Source organism: Podarcis cretensis (assembly GCF_951804945.1).
Source record: "Podarcis cretensis genome assembly, chromosome: 8".
Taxonomy (NCBI): domain Eukaryota; kingdom Metazoa; phylum Chordata; class Lepidosauria; order Squamata; family Lacertidae; genus Podarcis; species Podarcis cretensis.
In genome coordinates, this window is record NC_137177.1 from 87834975 (window position 1) to 87853961 (window position 18987).

At 45.8% G+C, this 18987-nt stretch overlaps 1 protein-coding gene and 1 long non-coding RNA gene across 2 annotated transcripts in view; one reads left to right on the top strand and one right to left on the bottom strand.

Annotated features, from left to right (window-relative positions):
- LGI3 (leucine rich repeat LGI family member 3) overlaps nucleotides 1-11247 on the bottom strand; it is a 38222-nt gene extending 26975 nt beyond the window's left edge. Inside the window, exon 1 of the mRNA XM_079987515.1 lies at nucleotides 10737-11247. Within this exon, the coding sequence (XP_079843641.1) occupies nucleotides 10737-10933 (197 nt within the window). The 5' untranslated portion in view covers nucleotides 10934-11247. The remainder of the gene's footprint in view (nucleotides 1-10736) is intronic.
- The window catches only part of LOC307222423, a 56404-nt gene extending 43134 nt beyond the window's left edge, over nucleotides 1-13270 (top strand). Inside the window, exon 3 of the long non-coding RNA XR_013841751.1 lies at nucleotides 13257-13270. This is a non-coding gene — a long non-coding RNA (uncharacterized lncRNA). The remainder of the gene's footprint in view (nucleotides 1-13256) is intronic.
- Nucleotides 13271-18987: the final 5717 nt, after the last annotated feature.

Genomic DNA, 18987 nt, shown 5'->3' on the forward strand with positions numbered 1-18987 from the left:
AATAAAAAAAATTAAGGTATATATATATATATATATATATATATATATATATATATTCATAAATGTACCAGCCAAGCGCATACATAGATGTGTGGACCACATGTCTGGAGCAGCACAGGAGGACCGCCCTGAAACCATTTTCACTCCCAAACTGACCAAATGTTTTCTCTGCAAGGAGGGAGGAGGTGGGGGAGCCTCCCCATTGCTTTTTTGCTCACAAATCCTGTCTTAAGGGTATGTCTGTGTATGAATAGAGTGTGAGCCTGTGACCTGGCTCAGGAACTAAGTACCGTACTTTTCGCTCTATAACACGCACCCAACCATAACACGCACGTACTTTTTAGAGGAGGAAAACAAGAAAAAAAAAATTCTAAACGAAACAGTGGAAGTATGATTTTTGTGGTTCATGCTGTAGCCACAGACATGTGATCTGACAGTGAGTTTGGAGTAGCCCAATGCAAAAATCCTGAGGATCCATGTGGATCCATGCTTTGTAACCACGTTTTTGCACCATTGCGGCCCCAGGCAACAGTGGGTACGTGATTTTTTTGGTGCAAGATGTAGCCATGGACATGCTATGTGATCTGATGGTGAATTTGGGGTGACCCAGTGCAAAAGTCCTGAGGATCCATGTGGATCTGTGCTTTGTAACCACGTTTTAAATGGGGAGGGAAGGAAAAACACTCAAGGGACAAGGAGCACTCGTGGGGTGTGTGGAGAAGGATGCTGCTAAAAATGCAGAAGAGGGGTTTAAGGAGAGAAGGAACACGTGTGGGGTGGGTGGAGAAGGATGCTGCTAATAATGAAGAAGAGGGGTATAAGGGGAGAGGCTCCTCTCCTCTCCCACTTCGCTCCTTTAAAGCAAGCAGGCTCTGCTTTTCTCCCTCTTCCCTGCTCATCCCCGGCTTAGCGAGCTGAAAACCTTTGCTGCTATGTAGCGAGCTGAGTGGGGAGGAGAGAGGGACAGAGAGCCTGCTTGCTTTAAAGGAACCAACCGGACAGGAGCCGCTTACACTCGTGTAAGTGGCTCCTCTCCTCTCCCGCTTTGCTCCTTTAAAGAAGCAGGCTCTCTGTCCCTCTCTCCTTCCCACTCAGCGGCTCTTCTCCCGCTTTGCTGTTTCACGGAGAAGGGAAGGAAGGGGAACCATGGATCCTCTGCTCACGACTGCAGCAGATCCCCCCCGCCACCCGTAGGCATTCCCTCCATAACACGCACAGACATTTCCCCTTACTTTCTAGGAGGAAAAAAGTGAGTGTTATGGTGCAAAAAATACGTATTTATCATTACAAAAGACTGGCCACGCTCCCCAGGGTATCCAATCAAGTAAGCATTAACAGGTAACCTGCCAGACAGGAGGTAAACAACACACTCAGATTTCTGTTGTAGACCGCCCTTTCTGTGATGTAGGTATGATGTATCTGGGGGTGGTCTTGGACTCCAAGGTGGGCAATTTAAAATGTCTATATAAGGGAAGGCACACCTTTGTTCTGGGTCCTCCTCCTTTCCTGCATGTGAGGGGAGCACCCTGTTAAAACAGTTAAATAAAGATCAGGCTTACCAGCTGCTTTGCTTCTCAGTATTCTCTGGTTGGCCTCTGTTCTTTTCTCCGACCGATAGAGAACCTACAAAGGACTCTATAAGGGCTCTTGTGTCCCCCATAAGGGAATAAGGGCAGATTTACGTTTATTACAGCTAATTAAGACCCTGAAAAGCATCCTAAGGGTCTGTCTGCGCTACTGACTTTATTTGCTTTTAATGCCACTCTCTTACCCTAGGAACCCAGGGAATCATAGATCTGTGGTAGGAGGCCCCTCACCAGCAGGAATCCTTTGTGGAAAGCTAGGGCAGCAAACGTTAAGATAAAACTGATTTGCTTGCAGTGTATGGCTGGGCATCCGATGTCATCCCCCACACTGTCAGGCTGTCCTACATTTACAGATTTCACGTCGTCTCACTCACTGGCTACAGGCCAAATGCTAAACTGCACATTTTTCTAGCTGGTAGGCGCCAGTCATCAGAATCCTGATAGCAAGTGACTGGACCGTGCGGACTTGTTTAGCCTTTACTGTACTTGTTATCTGCATATTTTGAAAATCTTTGAATTATTGTTATTTTTAAAAAAGGTTGTCTCCTGACTTTAGCTCTCAGTAGGCAGAGCCTGGGCCCCCCAATCTTGCTCCATTCCACACACACCCCTGAGATTGATCTCTTCTCTCTCTCTCTCCTCCTCCTCTTCTTGCAGTTTCCCTTGCAATCTCTTTTATACATAAACTGAGCACAGCCAAAGAAATAGAGTCCCTTGGCAGAGAGGATGCATTTAAAGATCTCTCCATTTGCTGTGATTAATGAAGGGTGGTTGGAGAGAGGCTGGAAAAAACACTTAAACAAATCAATGCGGGCATCGGCATTGGCACAAAGACAGAGCCAGACGCAGCAGTCTGGGAGAAAAGTGTTAGGAAATGCCAGAAATTCCCAGTGGGAATAGGATGGGGTTGCGGGGCTGCTGAATCAATAGGATGGGCTTGCGGGGCTTCTTGGTTTCCAGACCCTTGGTCATCTTGGTCACCCTCCTCTATTCCTTCTGAAACCTTGGTGCCCAAAATAGTCGCACTATTGCTTCCCTTGATCTTGACACTGGACTTCTTCTGTTGATTCAAAGCCATCTCTCTCTCTCTCTCTCTCTCTCTCTCTCTCTCTCTCACACACACACACACACAGAGAGACACACACTTGCAGTGAGAAGTGGAATCCTGCCATCTCATTTGATCACACCTTCGTTCTGCATAAAATGGAATTATCTCATCTTATTATGCAGTCTGCAATGACAAACCTAGACAGCATCTTAAAAAGTAAAGACATCACCTTGCCAACAAAGGTCTGTATAGTAAAAGCTATGGTTTTCCCAGTAGTGATGTATGGAAGTGAGAGCTGGACCATAAAGAAGGCTGATCGCCGAAGAATTGATGCTTTTGAATTATGGTGCTGGAGGAGACTCTTGAGAGTCCCATGGACTGCAAGAAGATCAAATATATCCATTCTTAAGGAAATCAGCCCTGAGTGCTCACTGGAAGGACAGATCCTGAAGCTGAGACTCCAATACTTTGGCTATCTCATGAGAAGAGAAGACTCCCTGGAAAAGACCCTGATGTTGGGAAAGATTGAGGGCACAAGGAGAAGGGGACGACAGAGGACGAGATGGCTGGACAGTGTTCTCAAAGCCACCAGCATGAGTTTGACCAAACTGCGGGAGGCAGTGGAAGACAGGAGTGCCTGGCGTGCTCTGGTCCAGGGGGTCACGAAGAGTCGGATACGACTAAACGACTAAACAACAACATTATGCAGTCTGAATCCCTCACTTCAGGCTGTAGGTGATGGTGAGAGAGCCACACACAGAAAGCCCTGTCCAGAAGCAAGAAACTGGCATTATCAACAAGAGGAGTTTGCCAAAGCTCTCTCTCGCCTTCTGATGTGCCCCATGCAATTTTGTTTATTAACATGGGGGAAGCAACAATTAAATGCCCTCTACCTGCCCACAGTCTGAAGTGGCATAGTCCAGAATAGGGGTGCCAACCTGAATAAGATATGGGGGGCTAGCCCCCTCAAATATTTTACTGAGGGGCTGAAGACCCCTCAGCCCCTAGGAGTTGGCTCCTATGGCCCAAAATACTGCCACCTCACTGTGCCTGATGTGCACCAATGTCTCTGATATTTATATATTTAACTTCACCGCAGTTTACAAAAAAGATAGAACAATTAAGAATTAAGAAAAATTAACAATAATCTATACGAATATTGGGTAACTACAGAGATTTCTACAAATCTCCTTAGACTGGAGAGCAGATGACTGACAGGTGACACGGGAGCCATCTTCAAATATCCTAAGGGCTGTCCCATGGAAGATGGAGCCAGTTTGTTTCCTGCTGCCCCAGAGGGGAGGACCCCAACCACAGATCTAAATGAAGAAGAAGAAGAGTTTGGATTTGATATCCCGCTTTATCACTATCCTAAGGAGTCTCATCCTGGGATGCGGGTGGCGCTGTGGGTTAAACCACAGAGGCTAGGGCTTGCCGATCAGAAGGTTGGCAGTTCAAAACCTCGTGATGGGGTGAGTTCCCGTTGCTCGGTCCCTGCTCCTGCCAACCTAGCAGTTCAAAAGCATGTCAAAGTGCAAGTAGATAAATAGGTACCGCTCCAGCGGGAAGGTAAATGGCATTTCCGTGTGCTGCTCTGGTTCGCCAGAAGAGGCTTAGTCATGCTGGCCACATGACCCAGAAGCTGTATGGCTCCCTTGGCCAGTAAAGCGAGATGAGCGCCGTAACCCCAGAGTCGGTCATGACTGGACCTAATGGTCAGGGGTCTCTTTACCTTTACCTTTTAAGGAGTCTCAAAGCAGCTAACATTCTCCTTTCCCTTCCTCCCCCACAACAAACACTGTGAGGTGAGTGAGGCTGAGAGACTTCAGAGAAGTGTGATTAGCCTAAGGTCACCCAGCAACTGCATGTGGAGGAGCGGGGAATCGAACCTGCTTCACCAGATTACAAGTCCACCACTCTTAACCACTACACCACACTGGCTTATGACAATAAAAGAGACCCTGGCTCCACATCAGGAATAATTTTCTGGCAGTAAAAGCCACTTGACAGTGGGACAGACTCCCTCTGAAGGCGGTGGACACTTCTTCACGAGAGGTTTATAACACAGAAGTTGGATGGCTACCTGTCAGGGATTCTTTAGCTGTGATTTCTGCCTTGAAGTTGGAGTAGAGGGCCCTATGAGTCCTGATTCTGTCTCTTATAACAGCCTTCCCTTGCCTGGTGCCTTCCAGATGTTTTGGACTACAGTACACATCAGCCTCAACCAGCACAGCTGCATGACACTGGCACCAATAGGAACTGGCTCATGAAAGCTGGGGCTGATGGGATTTGTGGTGAAAAACTTCTGGTGGGGAACCAGGCAGCCCCACAAGCCCCATTTTGTGCACACATGTGCATAGATCCACGCCACCAGTTTTACACACCTGAGTGTGCTCACCACGTGAAGCAAGCAGGCAGGCTCTAGGGCTGCACGCTTATATCGTGCTTCTGAGGTTTCTTCCAGACAGCTGGCTGCTGCCAGTGTAATGAATTATTGCTCTCCTGTTGCAAGCTGTAAGTGGAATTTCAATTGACTTTCCACACCTTCGGGGATTTTGCACTTCCACACCAGTAGATAGGAGAGGAAGATGCAACTGGGTTAGTAGGGTGGGGGTGGGGAGCTCTAAGTGATCCTCACATAAATAAGTAAATCGAAACCTCCATTATTTATTTAGCGCTAAGCATTCTAGTGTGGTTGCCTATTGCTACCCATGAAATGTTAAAACACAATGCAGATTAAAAAGTGTTTAATTAGCACAAAACCAAATCAAACCATAAAATCACGTCTAAAACGGTGCTGATGGAAAGAGTTAAATGTTTAAAATCAGCGCTATAGTTTTATAGTGCTATATCAGTGGTACTATAGGCACTAATGAAAAGATCGATTTAAAGCAATTAACGGGCTTTGAAATGGTGTCCAGGAAGGTGTTTTGCCTATGAAGACAACATAGAGTTCCTTTCACTCTTTTACCTGGGTTTTAAAAATGTATTGGTGGCTTTTAGCTCATGCTGTAAACAGAAAAGCTTCTCTCAACACACTACTCCAAGACTAAAATAATGATTTTTGGAAAACGCAGCCCTCAATATAAATGGAGTTTGGATCAACATGATTTACAGCAAACTCGCTCCTTCAGATATCTTGGAGTCCTTTTTAGTGAATCATTGTCTTTGAAGTGGCATACCCAAAGCACAGAAAGCTATAGGGACACCGATGAAGTTTTATTTTATGGAGTGTGGACAGTTGTTTCGTCAAGCATTGAATCTTTTTGGTATGCAAAGTGATCCCACAAATGCTGTATGGAGCTGAAATTTGGGGCGACGATGTGAACTCTATTAAAGAGTTAGAAACAGTTCAGAATCAATTTCTTAGGAGTTAATTTTCCTTACCCCGCAGAACAACAGCTGCACTTCTGTGTACGGAAGCCAGATGGACAATGATCAGAGCAAGACTGCATCCGATCCGAGGTTTTCCAGACCTGTGCTGTATGGGGAACAGCTCTGGGGGAAATCAAACGTTCAGGGTATACTGGATTGCTATTGTGTCCATGAATTGAACAAGTTTTTGAATATGGCCACGAGCCCACTAAGGCTCTACTAGACAGAATCCGGACGGGACCTACAAGAGATTAAATCTTCCAAATGTTCTCTGTGGTTCCCACTCTTAAAACAGGGCATTTTAGAGACAGTTATTTGTCTAAAAACCTCTTACCTGGTCCATTAAGACCTGCCTTTATTGAACTGTGTTTCTAAGCAATGCCCTCAGCTGTGGTGGAAGGGCAATATAAGATTTCATACGTAAATAGACTCTGTATTTGTGGGCAATCACATACTTTGTTATTTGTTATATTACACAGAACCTAGGAGATCTTTTCTAAATCCCATTTGTTCAAGAAAGCAATCTCTAACCCCTAGTAAACTGGCGAAAATGTATAATTCAAAGTCAGACACATGCTGGAAAAGTAAAGGGAAAACTGGGTACATTCTATCACATGGGTAGGCAAACTAAGGCCCGGGGTCCGGATCCAGCCCAATTGCCTTCTAAATCTAGCCTGCAGACGGTCCGGGAATGAGCGTGTTTTTACATGAGTAGAATGTGTCCTTTTATTTAAAATGCATCTCTGGGTTATTTGTGAGGCATAGAAATTCGTTCATTATTTTTTTCAAAATATAGTCCGGCCCCCCACAAGCAGAGGCATAGCAAGCCAGGTAGTACCCGGTGCGGAATTTTTTTTTGTCACCCCCTCCTCCCACATCGACAGCTCGGGGTAGGCTTGGGAGTCATGGGCAGGCGCCGAATGTCTGCACCCTTCCTACGCCTCTGTGCCCCCACCCCTGCGACTCCCAAGTACCCCGAGCCATTGGGGGAAGGGGGGGAGCTATGCCGCTTTGCTGGGGTGCTGGCAATTTTTATTTTTTAAAAAAAATATTTTCTTGTACATATGACATGTGAGGATTGTTCAATTCTGTTGCATACATTTTAGCATGTTTTCATTTATTGCTTGCAACTATCTCAGTTTTATTTTTGTAATTATGCAAATCTTTTGATGTTGTAAACCACCTGGATCAAGGTTTTAACCATGGGAAGGTGAGGAAGATGCCCCTCTCGTGTCCCCAATCAATCTGGTTTTCCGGATTTTTGCTTTAAAGTACGGAGCAATGCAGTGATGCGCATTAATGCTTGAATTGTCCCTGTGCAACAAAGGAGCGATGTAAGAGCAACGCTGCACCAGTTCCACCCGGCTGACATTTAATATGGATATTCAGTTGTATTTATGACATGCAAGCATCCCACATGCTCAGATTGCACCATGGAGTGGCTGTGCACACTCCCCCCCCCCTCCGAGCTTCCCACATACACAATCATGTTGGCTGGAAACTTACTTTATTTTAAAAAGGAAAGGAAAATCAAGATTTGTGGGATGCTGAATTTCGTTTATTTATACCAGTGCTTAAAAACATGCTGCAAGCTCACATGGCTCCAACTTTTCACTGCACATGCATTATGTTATTGCATGCTGCTAAGAAATGAGAAAATGGGGGGGGGGGGGGGAGAGAAGGCCCTGTATGCACTCGGTACATATTACAATTTGTGGTGGAATTGTAAGCTGGTGCAAGATTTTTAGAATTTAATTTTGACAGAAATGATAAACATTACTAAAGAAACTCTTGTTTGTTGTCCAAAATGAATGCTACTGGATATTTTTGACGATACCGGTGTAGATATGTTGTCAAAAGAATTGGTCTTTTGCATGATCTTGGCAGCTCAGACAGTAATTGCAACTCGGTGGCAAACAGCCTAAAATCTTACACTTACCACTCACTCTGGAATATGGCTATGATGGAGAAAATTATTCATAATCCCCACTTGATCACTGCAATGAAAAGCCTGGTTGAGCTTTCACAGATCTCACACCACAGAGAGAACTTCTATATCACCTCAAGGTTTATGATATAACCAGTTCAGCTTCACGTCATTAAAGGCAGATGAGATGAGTGAGTGTCAAGAAGCAACCAAGAGTTTTGTCTCTCTAAACCAATGCAGCCACTGCCTTGCATTTGCATGTAGAGCTGCCGTTAAGGACCATGTTGGTCTTTTCACCTGCAAGAAGCCATCTATAGGCAGTGCGGCATAGTGGTTAGAGTGTTGGACTAGGACCTGGGAGACCAGGATTTGAATTACTTGGACACGAAGCCCTTGAGCCACTCACTCACTATCAACCTAGCCTACCTTACAGGGTAGTTGTGAGGATAAAATGAGGACGATGAGATTTATGTATGCCACCTTCAGCTCCTTTAGCAGAAATGGGATGTGCATGTAATTCATCATCATCATCATCTATAGAACCCCCCTCTTTCTCGAGGAGCAAAGGAGCCATTCCCCAGCTGGGATGCAACATCTGAAAATGGACTTTCACAGGAGACCAGTCTGAAGATGCAGACCTTTGCTCCCAATGCTGTCTGTGCTCACCCTGGCAATCTAACCCCTCACTTCTGACCCCTCATCCCTGTCATCTGTCTCTTGGACACCAGCCGGCCCTGTTCCACCCGGGGACACCATCTCCACATGCTCCTGAACCCCTACTGCATAGCAGCCCGTCACCCACCCACCCACCCACCAAGAGACAGATGTGCGCCCTCCCCATTTATAATGATTTTTATTAATTTTCCACACATAAAATAAAGAACAATGTAACACAGTATAACTTCATAATCATCGGTTCATAACCTTTTTTCTCTGACTTCCCCATACCTCCCTATCCCTGCATCCTTGTTTAAAATTCTTTAGCAACCCTTAAGTCCATTGTCTTAGTTCTTTTTCATAAATATTTCTTAAGTTTTTTTTTTGTTTACTGCTGCAATTCTTTACTTCTTACCCCCTGACATCTTAACATTCCTCAATTTTACAGTTATTTTTAAGATATATCTTGAAATTCTTCCAGTCCTCTTCCACTGTCTCTTTCCCCTGGTCCCGGATTCTGCCCGTCATCTCAGCCAGTCCCATAAAGTCAATCACCTTTGTTTGCCATTCTTCCAGAGTAGGTAGTTCTTGCGTCTTCCAATACTTTGCCAGTAGAATTCTTGCTGCTGTAGTGGCATACATAAAGAATGTCCTATCCTTCCTTAACACCACTTGGCCCACCATACCCAAGAGGAAAGCCTCTGGTTTCTTAGGAAAAGTCCACTTAAGGACCTTCTTAATTTCATTATAGATCATTTCCCAGAAAGCTTTAACCTTTGGGCAGGTCCACCAAAGGTGGTAGAAAGTGCCTTCAGTCTCATTACATTTCCAACACTTATTATTAGGCAAATGATAAATTTTTGCAAGCTTGACTGGGGTCATGTACCACCGGTAGATCATTTTCATAATATTTTCTTTTAAAGCATTACATGCAGTAAATTTGATACCGGTGGTCCATAACTGTTCCCAGTCAGCAAACATAATATCATGACCTATGTCTTGTGCCCATTTAATCATAGCTGATTTCACCGTTTCATCCTGTGTATTCCATTTTAACAGCAAGTTATACATTCTTGATAAATTCTTAGTATTGGGTTCCAACAATTCTGTTTCTAATTTTGACTTCTCTTTCTGAAATCCTATTTTCCTGTCCTGTTTAAACGTCTCATTTATCTGGTAGTAATGCAACCAATCTCGAACCTTAGGTTTTAGTTTCTCATAACTCTGAAGTTTCACCCTTTCACCATCGTATTCTATAATCTCATGATATTTTGGCCATTTAGAATCCATATTAAGCTTTTTTACTTCCCTAGCTTCCATTGGTGACACCCACCTAGGGGTTTTGCTTTCCAACAGATCTTTGTATCTAATCCAAACATTATACAATGCTTTCCTTACAATATGGTTTTTAAAACTTTTGTACACCTTTACCTTGTCGTACCATAAATATGCATGCCAACCAAAGCTATTGTCATACCCTTCCAGATCTAAAATGTCAGTATTCTCAAGAAGTAGCCAGTGTTTCAACCAGCAGAAAGCTGCTGATTCATAGTAGAGTCTTAAGTCCGGCAGGGCAAACCCCCCTCTATCCTTTGCATCAGTTAAAATCTTAAATTTAATTCTGGGCTTTTTGCCCTGCCAGACAAATTTTGATATATCTTTCTGCCACTTCTTGAAACAATCCATCTTGTCCACAATCTGCAGCGTCTGGAATAAAAACAGCATTCTAGGCAATACATTCATCTTAATAGTAGCGATTCGGCCTAACAAGGAAAGTTTGACCAGATTTCCAGATCCTTTTTAACTTCTGACCAACATTTTTCATAATTATCCTTAAATAAATTCACATTCTTAGATGTTAAGTTTACCCCTAGGTATTTTACCCTTTTTGTTATTTCCAAGCCTGTTTCATTCTGAAAACTCTCTCTTTCTTCCATTGTTAAATTTTTTTCCAACACTTTCGTTTTTTGTCTGTTCAATTTAAAACCTGCTACTCGACCAAATATTTCAATTAATTCTAAAACTCTTTTAGTACTAGTGTCTGGCTGTTGTAAGGTCAATACTAGATCATCTGCAAATGCTCTTAATTTATAATGTCTAACTCCGACCAGATGTGCGCCCTCCCCAGTCCCCATCCACTTACAGCGAAATGACATCCCGCGGCAGGCTCTTGGGGATGGCCTTGGAGTCGACGCAGAAGGCTGTGTCTCTGGTGCAGGAGCAGCTGGGCGGGCAGGGGGGAGGCCTGGGGGCTTTCCGGCAGGTGGCGGGCAGCCAGAGGCAGGCCAGGCCCAGGAGGAAGAGGAGGAGAAGCTGCCCCAGCCTCTGCAGCTCTGCCATGGCCTTTTCCTGGGAAGGAACCAGTCCTCCAAGGCTGGAGAAGGTCTCCCCAGGGAGAAGCGGGCGTTTGCAGCAGCAGCAGCAGCAGCAGCAGCTGAGGAGGATGATCAGGAGCAAGCCGAACTCTCCGCTCGCCTCCTCTACAGCTCCTGGTTCCTCTCCACTGTTTGCAGGTTGCTGCAAGCTATCTCATCCCTGCAGGAAGCTGCGCTCCTCCGCCAGGCGTGATGGAGAGACGCGCGCAGCACGAAAGCACCAAGTTCTGGACTGATCACTGATGGGGAGGGTGGATGAATGAGCGCATCGCTGACTGGATGCAGCCTACAGCGGGGGGCGGGTGGTGGAACAAAAGGTCGGCTGCACGTGGGAATAGAGCGCAGCAGCAACAGCAGCAGCAGCTGCTGGAAGGAGCTGGCCATCTCCCGCAGCCGGGGAAGCCTCCTCAATCCAGGAGAGAGAGGGAGAAAGAGGCTGAAGAAAGGTGGCCAGCGTCTCGGCACGCCTGGCCGTGCAAGCTGTTAAGCCGGCGCTTGATCGGGGTGCTTTTCGGGGTGAAGCAGAATGGGGTTGGAGCTGCGCACCTGGGTTGCTGGCAGAGAGATCAGGAGCATTGTTTTTATTGATTGCATTTCATAGAATCAATGCTTTTTTTCCTAGGGAAAGAAAAGTTTAGGGGTACTCTCGTTTTCCTACTCATATTGAAATAAAGGTAAAGGTAAAGGTACCCCTGCCCGTACGGGCCAGTCTTGACAGACTCTGGGGTTGTGCGCTCATCTCACTCAAGAGGCCAGGGGCCAGCGCTGTCCGGAGACACTTCCGGGTCACGTGGCCAGCGTGACATCGCTGCTCTGGCGAGCCAGAGCCGCACATGGAAACGCCGTTTACCTTCCCGCTGGTAAGCGGTCCCTATTTATCTACTTGCACCCGGAGGTGCTTTCGAACTGCTAGGTTGGCAGGCGCTGGGACCGAGCAGCGGGAGCGCACCCCGCCGCAGGGATTCGAACCGCCGACCTTTCGATCGGCAAGCCCTAGGCGCTGAGGCTTTAACCCACAGCGCCACCTGCGTCCCTCATATTGAAATACTGCCCCTCAATGAGGCCAAACTTAGATTCGCAAAATGTTTAGGGGCATGCGCACTCCTGCGTCCCCCCCCCCGAAAAAAGCACTGCATAGAATCATAGAACTGTAGAATTGGAAGGAACCCCAGCGGTTCTCTAGTCCAACCCCCTGGAATGTAGTGTGATAAGAATTTTAATATTAAATGTTCATAAATGTACCAACCAAGCGCATACATAGCCTCCCCATTGTCTTTTCCTTCACAAATCCTGTCTTAAGGGTATGTCTGTCTGTGTATGAATAGGGTGAGCCTGTGACCTGGCTCAGGAACTACCGTATTTTTCGCTCTATAAGACGTACCAGACCACAAGACGCACCTAGTTTTTGGAGGAGGAAAACAAGAAAAAAAATATTCTGAATCTCAGAAGCCAGAACAGCAAGAGGGATCGCTGCACAGTTAAAGCAGCAATCCCTCTTGCTGTTCTGGCTTCTGGGATAGCTGCGCAGCCTGCATTCGCTCCATAAGACGCACACACATTTCCCCTTACTTTTTTGGAGGGAAAAAGTGAGTCTTATAGAGCAAAAAATATGGTAAGTATTTTGTTGTTGTTTAGTTGTTTAGTCGTGTCCGACTCTTCGTGACCCCCTGGACCAGAGCACGCCAGGCACTTCTGTCTTCCACAGTTTGGTTAAACTCATGTTGGTCGCTTCAAGAACACTGTCCAACCATCTCGTCCTCTGTCGTCCCCTTCTCCTTGTGCCCTCCATCTTTCCCAACATCGGGGTCTTTTCCAGGGAGTCTTCTCTTCTCATGAGGTGGCCAAAGTCTTGGAGCCTCAGCTTCAGGATCTGTCCTTCCAGTGAGCACTCAGGGCTGATTTCCTTCAGAATGGATAGGTTTGATCTTCTTGCAGTCCATGGGACTCTCAAGAGTCTCCTCCAGCACCAGAATACAAAAGCATCAATTCTTCGGCGATCAGCCTTCTTTACGGTCCAGCTCTCACTTCCATACATATTGAAATACTGCCCCTCAATGAGACCAAATTTAGATTCACAAAATGTTTAGGGGTATGCTCACCCCTGCGTCCCCCCCAGGAAAAAAGCACTGCATAGAATCATAGAACTGTAGAGTTGGAAGGGACCCCAAAGGTCCTCTAGTCCAACCCCCTGGAATGCAGGATTCTCAACTAAAGCATCCCTGGCTAACAGACAGTCATCCAGCCTCTGCTTAAATACCACCATGGAAGAGAATCCACATCCTCTAAAGCAGTGTTTCCCAACCTTGGGCCTCCAGCTGTTTTTGGACTACAACTCCCATCATCCCTAGCTAGCAAGACCAGTGGTCAGGGATGATGGGAATTGTAGTTCAAAAACAGCTGGAGGCCCAAGGTTGGGAAACACTACTCTAAAGCAATCTTTCTCAATCTGTGGGTCTCCAGATGTTGTTGAAGTACAACTCCCCTCACCCCTAGCTAGCAAGGCCAGAGCTCAGGGATGATGGGAGTTGTAGTCCAACAACATCTGTGGAGAGTCTAAAGGGAGTCCATTCCACTGCTGAACAGCTCTTACTGTCAAAGTTGTTCCTGATGTTTATATTTATATCCTCCCCTTTTTTCTCCCAGAACTCAAGATGGTGTGTATGGTCCTCCCTTCTTCCTTGTTTAATCCCCACAACAACCATGTGAAGTGGGTTAGGCTGAGAGACAGTGCCTGACCTCCAAGGTTACCCAATGGTCTTCATGGTCAGCTGGGGAGATTTGATCTCTGGGTTCCCAGATCCTAGTCCAACGCTCTAACCACTATGCCACACTGCCTATAGTTGAGCAGTGGGATTTTGGGTCCCATTGCAAGGAGGGGAGCCTGAGCTACATCTCTTTGAATTGTGGTTTAGTGCAACCCTGTCAATCGTTGATTCTGGATTTGAACTCAAGACAGAAGGCAGTTGCCTGAGTACTGCTGAGCCACTTTTATATATAGATCTAGATCTAGATCTAGATCTAGATATTTGGTCTTTCTGGATAGCTCAAATAGAACACATTCATTGATCAATAACTACCGCATTTTTCACTCTATAGGACGCACCCAACCATAGGACGCACCTTGTTTTAGAGGGGGAGAACAAGAAAAAAAAATTCTCCCCCTCTCTGTGCTGCGCCCCTTCAGCGAAGCGGCAGGAGAAACAGAGCCCCTTCCATTTCTCCTCCCGCTTAGCTGAAGGGGCGCTGCGCCTTAGCTGAAGGGGCACCTACCCTTCAGCGAAAGCAACGCGAAGCATTCAGAGCGCGGCGGGAGCGCTCCCACTGCACTTTGGAGGCTTCGCATTGCTATCACTGAAGCCAAGGAGCTTGCATTCGCTCCATAAGAAGCACACACATTTCCCCTTAATTTTTGGAGGGGAAAATGTGCATCTTATAGAGCGAAAAATACGGTATATATTCACATAACTTGTTTTCTCACTCTTTCACATTTGATGCCCTCTTCAGTACACAAAACTCTCGCTATAGAAATCAGCAGATGTGTTATCATTTCACGGGTAGGTTTTTGTATAAATACAAATTTACTTGCGAGTCAGTAGAACTTACTTCCAAGCTGACATGCATATGATTTCACTTCTAGTAAAACTATGTCTAAGAATAAGAGATAAACAATTTGTCTACATAGTTCAGCTGAACACCAGAATGCACTTGCTACTGGACATGTCCACTACCACATATATGAATAGGCTCCTATTTCATATTTGCATTCCCAGCAGTCTGGGCTGTACTTACTGCTACAGGCAAACTCAAAACATCCAGGGCAGAGAGAAAGGGAAAACTCTGGCCCTCTGTACATTGCTGGACCCCACAGTCCTCATCCCTGACCCATCGGTCATGGAGGCTGGAGCTTATGAGAGTCTGAGTATAATGTAGTGTGTTTTATAATTTCGATTACAGACATACAAAAAGAACATACTAGCCTATTATTATTATTATTATTATTATTATTATTATTATACCACCCTATACCTGGGGGTCTCAGGGTGGTTCACAGGTGTTGGATATTAATGTTTAGCATATTTACAATGCAATCTAAGTTACAGGTGCCACATAACACCTGTAATAACGCAATCTTTTAGTGTGGCCACTATCAGGCAGTCACCTTCACTGCACCCTTTTTGGCACCTGCTAAAAACATTTTTGTTTAGGCAAGCCTGTCCGGGTATTTAGAAGTTTAAATCTGTTTTTAGTTAAGGTTTAAGTTAAATTTCATAAAAATTGGGATTTGGAAAACCGTTAAAAGGACACACAATGAAATTCAACCAAGGGGAAGCGAGGAAGTCACTTAACAAAGTTAATAACTGTAATTTTTAACAAGGCTATGATTTATGTTTGTTTTGTTTGTTTGTCTTGTGTGTTTGTTTGTTTGTTTGTTTGTTTGTTTGTTTGTTTATAATATTGTGAAAACCAATAATTTTTTTGGGAAAAAATAAATAAATCTGTTTTTAGTCTATTGCTATTTTAACTGTTCGAAAGTCTTAAATTACTGCTGCCAGTTCTTCTTATGGATGATTTTTTAATCTTTTTTTCTTCTAATCAATGATGTTTTATCTTTTCTATAAACTGCTTTGAGGGTGTACAAATTTTACGACATAAAAAGATATGCAAATTTGTTGCCTGTCCTGTCTTCTTTTTTGGTGATGGCATTTTTATTATTATCATTGAATGACTAATAATAATAATAATAATTTATTTATATCCCGCCCTCCCCAGCCAAAACCAGGCTCAGAGCGGCTAACAACAGTAAAATAATACAGCATTCTAAAATCAATTCATTATAAAATCAGTTCAGATCAAATTGATGGCAACATTGAGCTAGAGTTCTGTGAAGAATTACCGAAGGAGGGGGTCAGGCTGTGCATTAGCCAAAGGCCTGGTGGAACGCTCTGTCTTGCAGGCCCTGCAGAAAGATGTCAAGTCCCGCAGGGCTCTAGTCTCTTGTGACAGAGTGTTCCACCAGATCGGGGGCCACAGCCGAAAAAGCCCTGGCTCTGGTTGAGGCCAGCCTAACCTCCCTGTGGCCCGGGACCTCCAAGATGTTTTTGTTTGAAGACCGTAAGGTCCTCCATGGGACATACCAGGAGAGGCAGTCCTGTAGGTACGAGGGTCCTAGGCCGTATAGGGCTTTAAAGGTTAAAACCAGCACCTTAAACCTGATCCTGTACGCCACCGGGAGCCAGTGCAGCTGGTATAGCACTGGGTGAATGTGATCCCGCGGCGAGGACCCCGTAAGGAGTCTCACTGCCGCATTCTGCACCCGCTGGAGTTTCTGGGTTAGTCTCAAGGGCAGCCCCAGGTAGAGCGAGTTACAATAATCCAGTCTGGAGGTGACCGTCGCGTGGATCACAGTGGCTAGGTCAGGGCGAGAGAGGTAAGGAGCCAACTGCTTAGCTTGGCAGAGATGAAAAAATGCCGCCTTTGTTATAGCTGCAATCTGCGCCTCCATGGAAAGGGAGATGTTGAAGATTACACTCTACAATAAAGCCTTGGCAGGCATCAACACCACAAGGGATATTTATCCACTCTGCATCTCTCTGAACTGCCCCCCTCCCTCGCCATCAGCAACCCTGAGTGCTGGCTCATCTCTTTCATCCCCCCCTCCATCCTGCCGGTCATTAAAGTTGCTGTCAGCTCATTGATGGCACACGAGCTGCCCGTGTGCAGCTGGAGGTTCACAAACATCTCCCGTTCCAGGCACAGCTCTGCCCCAGACAACAAAGGGCAAAGTGTGAGTGCAGAAGATGACCTGATGTTTGCGAGGCCTTCTGAGCAGCTGGGAGCAGGGTCGAGACATCCACGGGTCTCCCCCCACCCGGGGGGGGGGCAGGCCCACACAGAAGAAAAGTGACCGCTTGGAGCATCCTCTTTGGCAGATACACTCAGCACGCGTCAGGCCTCAAGTTGGATGGGGCATGGAGCTCACCAGTATGTCCAGACCAGACAATAGTTTCATAGTCATCCCTTTGGCCAGAGAGACCTGCAAGTAGTAAAAACATTGGTGTGGTATATATGTAACAGCGAAGGGGGGCTTTGATGAGTATGTGGGAAGGGGAGGGCCTACTATGATCTTCCTATCCAGCAGATGAGAGGAGAGGTGCTCATCCTGTAAACAGGAATAATAATAATAATAATAATAATAATAATAATAATAATTTATTATTTATACCCCACCCATCTGGCTGGATTTTCCCAGCCACTCTGGGCAGCTTCCAATAAAGTATTAAAAGTCAGTAGTCTGTTAAACATTAAAAGCTTTCCTAAACAGGGCTGCCTTCAAATGTCTTCTAAAAGTCTGGTAGTTGTTCTTCTCTTTGACATCTGGTGGGAGGGCGTTCCACAGGGCAGGCGCCACCACCAAGAAGGCCCTCTGCCTAATTCCCTGTAACTTGGCTTCTCGCAGTGAGGGAACCACCAGAAGGCCCTCAGCACTGGACCTCAACGTCCGGGCGGAACGATGGGGGTGGAGACGCTCCTTCAGGTATACAGGACCGAGGCCATTTAGGGCTTTAAAGGTCAGCACCAACACTTTGAATTGTGCTCAGAAACGTACTGGGAGCCAATGTAGGTCTTTCAAGACCGGTGTTATGTGGTCTCGGTGGCCACTCCCAGTCTCCAGTCTAGCTGCTGCATTCTGGATTAATTGCAGTTTCCAGGTCACCTTCAAAGGTAGCCCCACGTAGAGAGCATTGCAGTAGTCCAAGCAGGAGATAACTAGAGCATGAGCCACTCTGGCAAGATAGAACCCCTCCCTGCCCCCCCCCAATGCTTAGGACATCATATTTTATCTACTTCTCCTATTTTACCCACAAAGACCCCTGTTGGGTAGGTTAGGCTGAAGGTTTTAGTGACACCCAATGATTCTGCTTCATGGCTGATGGTGGAGGCAGACTTTGCACTGGACCGGGGATCCGCTTTAGAGCTGAGACACAGTTAGCCATCTGGAGATGTCACCATCCTCGCTCTGAGACAGCACAGCTAAGCATGGGCAAAGCATTCCTATGAAGACAGGTGGAAGTAGCTGGGTGCACTTCACTCAAAGAAGAGACGGTCAAAAACACATGCAGGATCCTGCTGGATCAAACCAAGGATCCATCAAGTCCAGCACCCTGTTCTCACGGTGGCCACCCAGGTGTCCACAAGCAGGATTCAAGCACAATAGTCCTTTCACCTCCTGTGGTTTCCAGCAACTGGCATTCAGAAGCATCGTTGCCTCCAACTGTAGAGACCATATAACACTGGCTCCCAGTACATTTCTGAGCAGAATTCAGTGTTGGTGCTGACCTTTAAAGCCCTAAACTCCCTTGACCCTGTATACCTGAAGGAGCGTCTCCACCCCCATCATTCTGCCTGGACACTGAGGTCCAGCTCCGAGGGCCTTCTGGCAGTTCCCTCAATACGAGAAGCGAAGTTACAGGGAACCAGGCAGAAGGCCTTCTCGGTAGTGGCACCTGCCTTGTGGAACACCCTCCCATCAGATGTCAAGGAAATAAACAACTGACTTTTAGAAGACATCTGAAGCTAGCCCTGTATAGAGAAGTTTTTAATGTTTGATGTTTTATTGTGTTTTAAATATTTTGTTGGGAGCTGCCCAGAGTGGTTGGGGAAACCCAGTCAGATGGGCCAGGTATATTATTATTATTATTATTATTATTATTATTATTATTATTAGATCCTGGCTAGTAGCCATGTCTCCATGAATTTGCTTAATGCTCTTCTAAAGCAATATTGGTTGGTGGACATCACTGCTCCCTGTGGGGCAAATTCCACAGTTGAATTACTGTACATGCTGCATGGGTGACTTTCTTACATCTGTCCTGAATAGAGTTGGGTCCCTTCCAACTCTATGATTCTGTGAAGACTGAAAAGTTGCAAATGCTGCAATCTTTTTTCCTAGGGTAGTTGCAGAGGACACCACAGGGAGCACCACAACAATGACTTAGAACAGAAGGTGAGGGCAGGAGA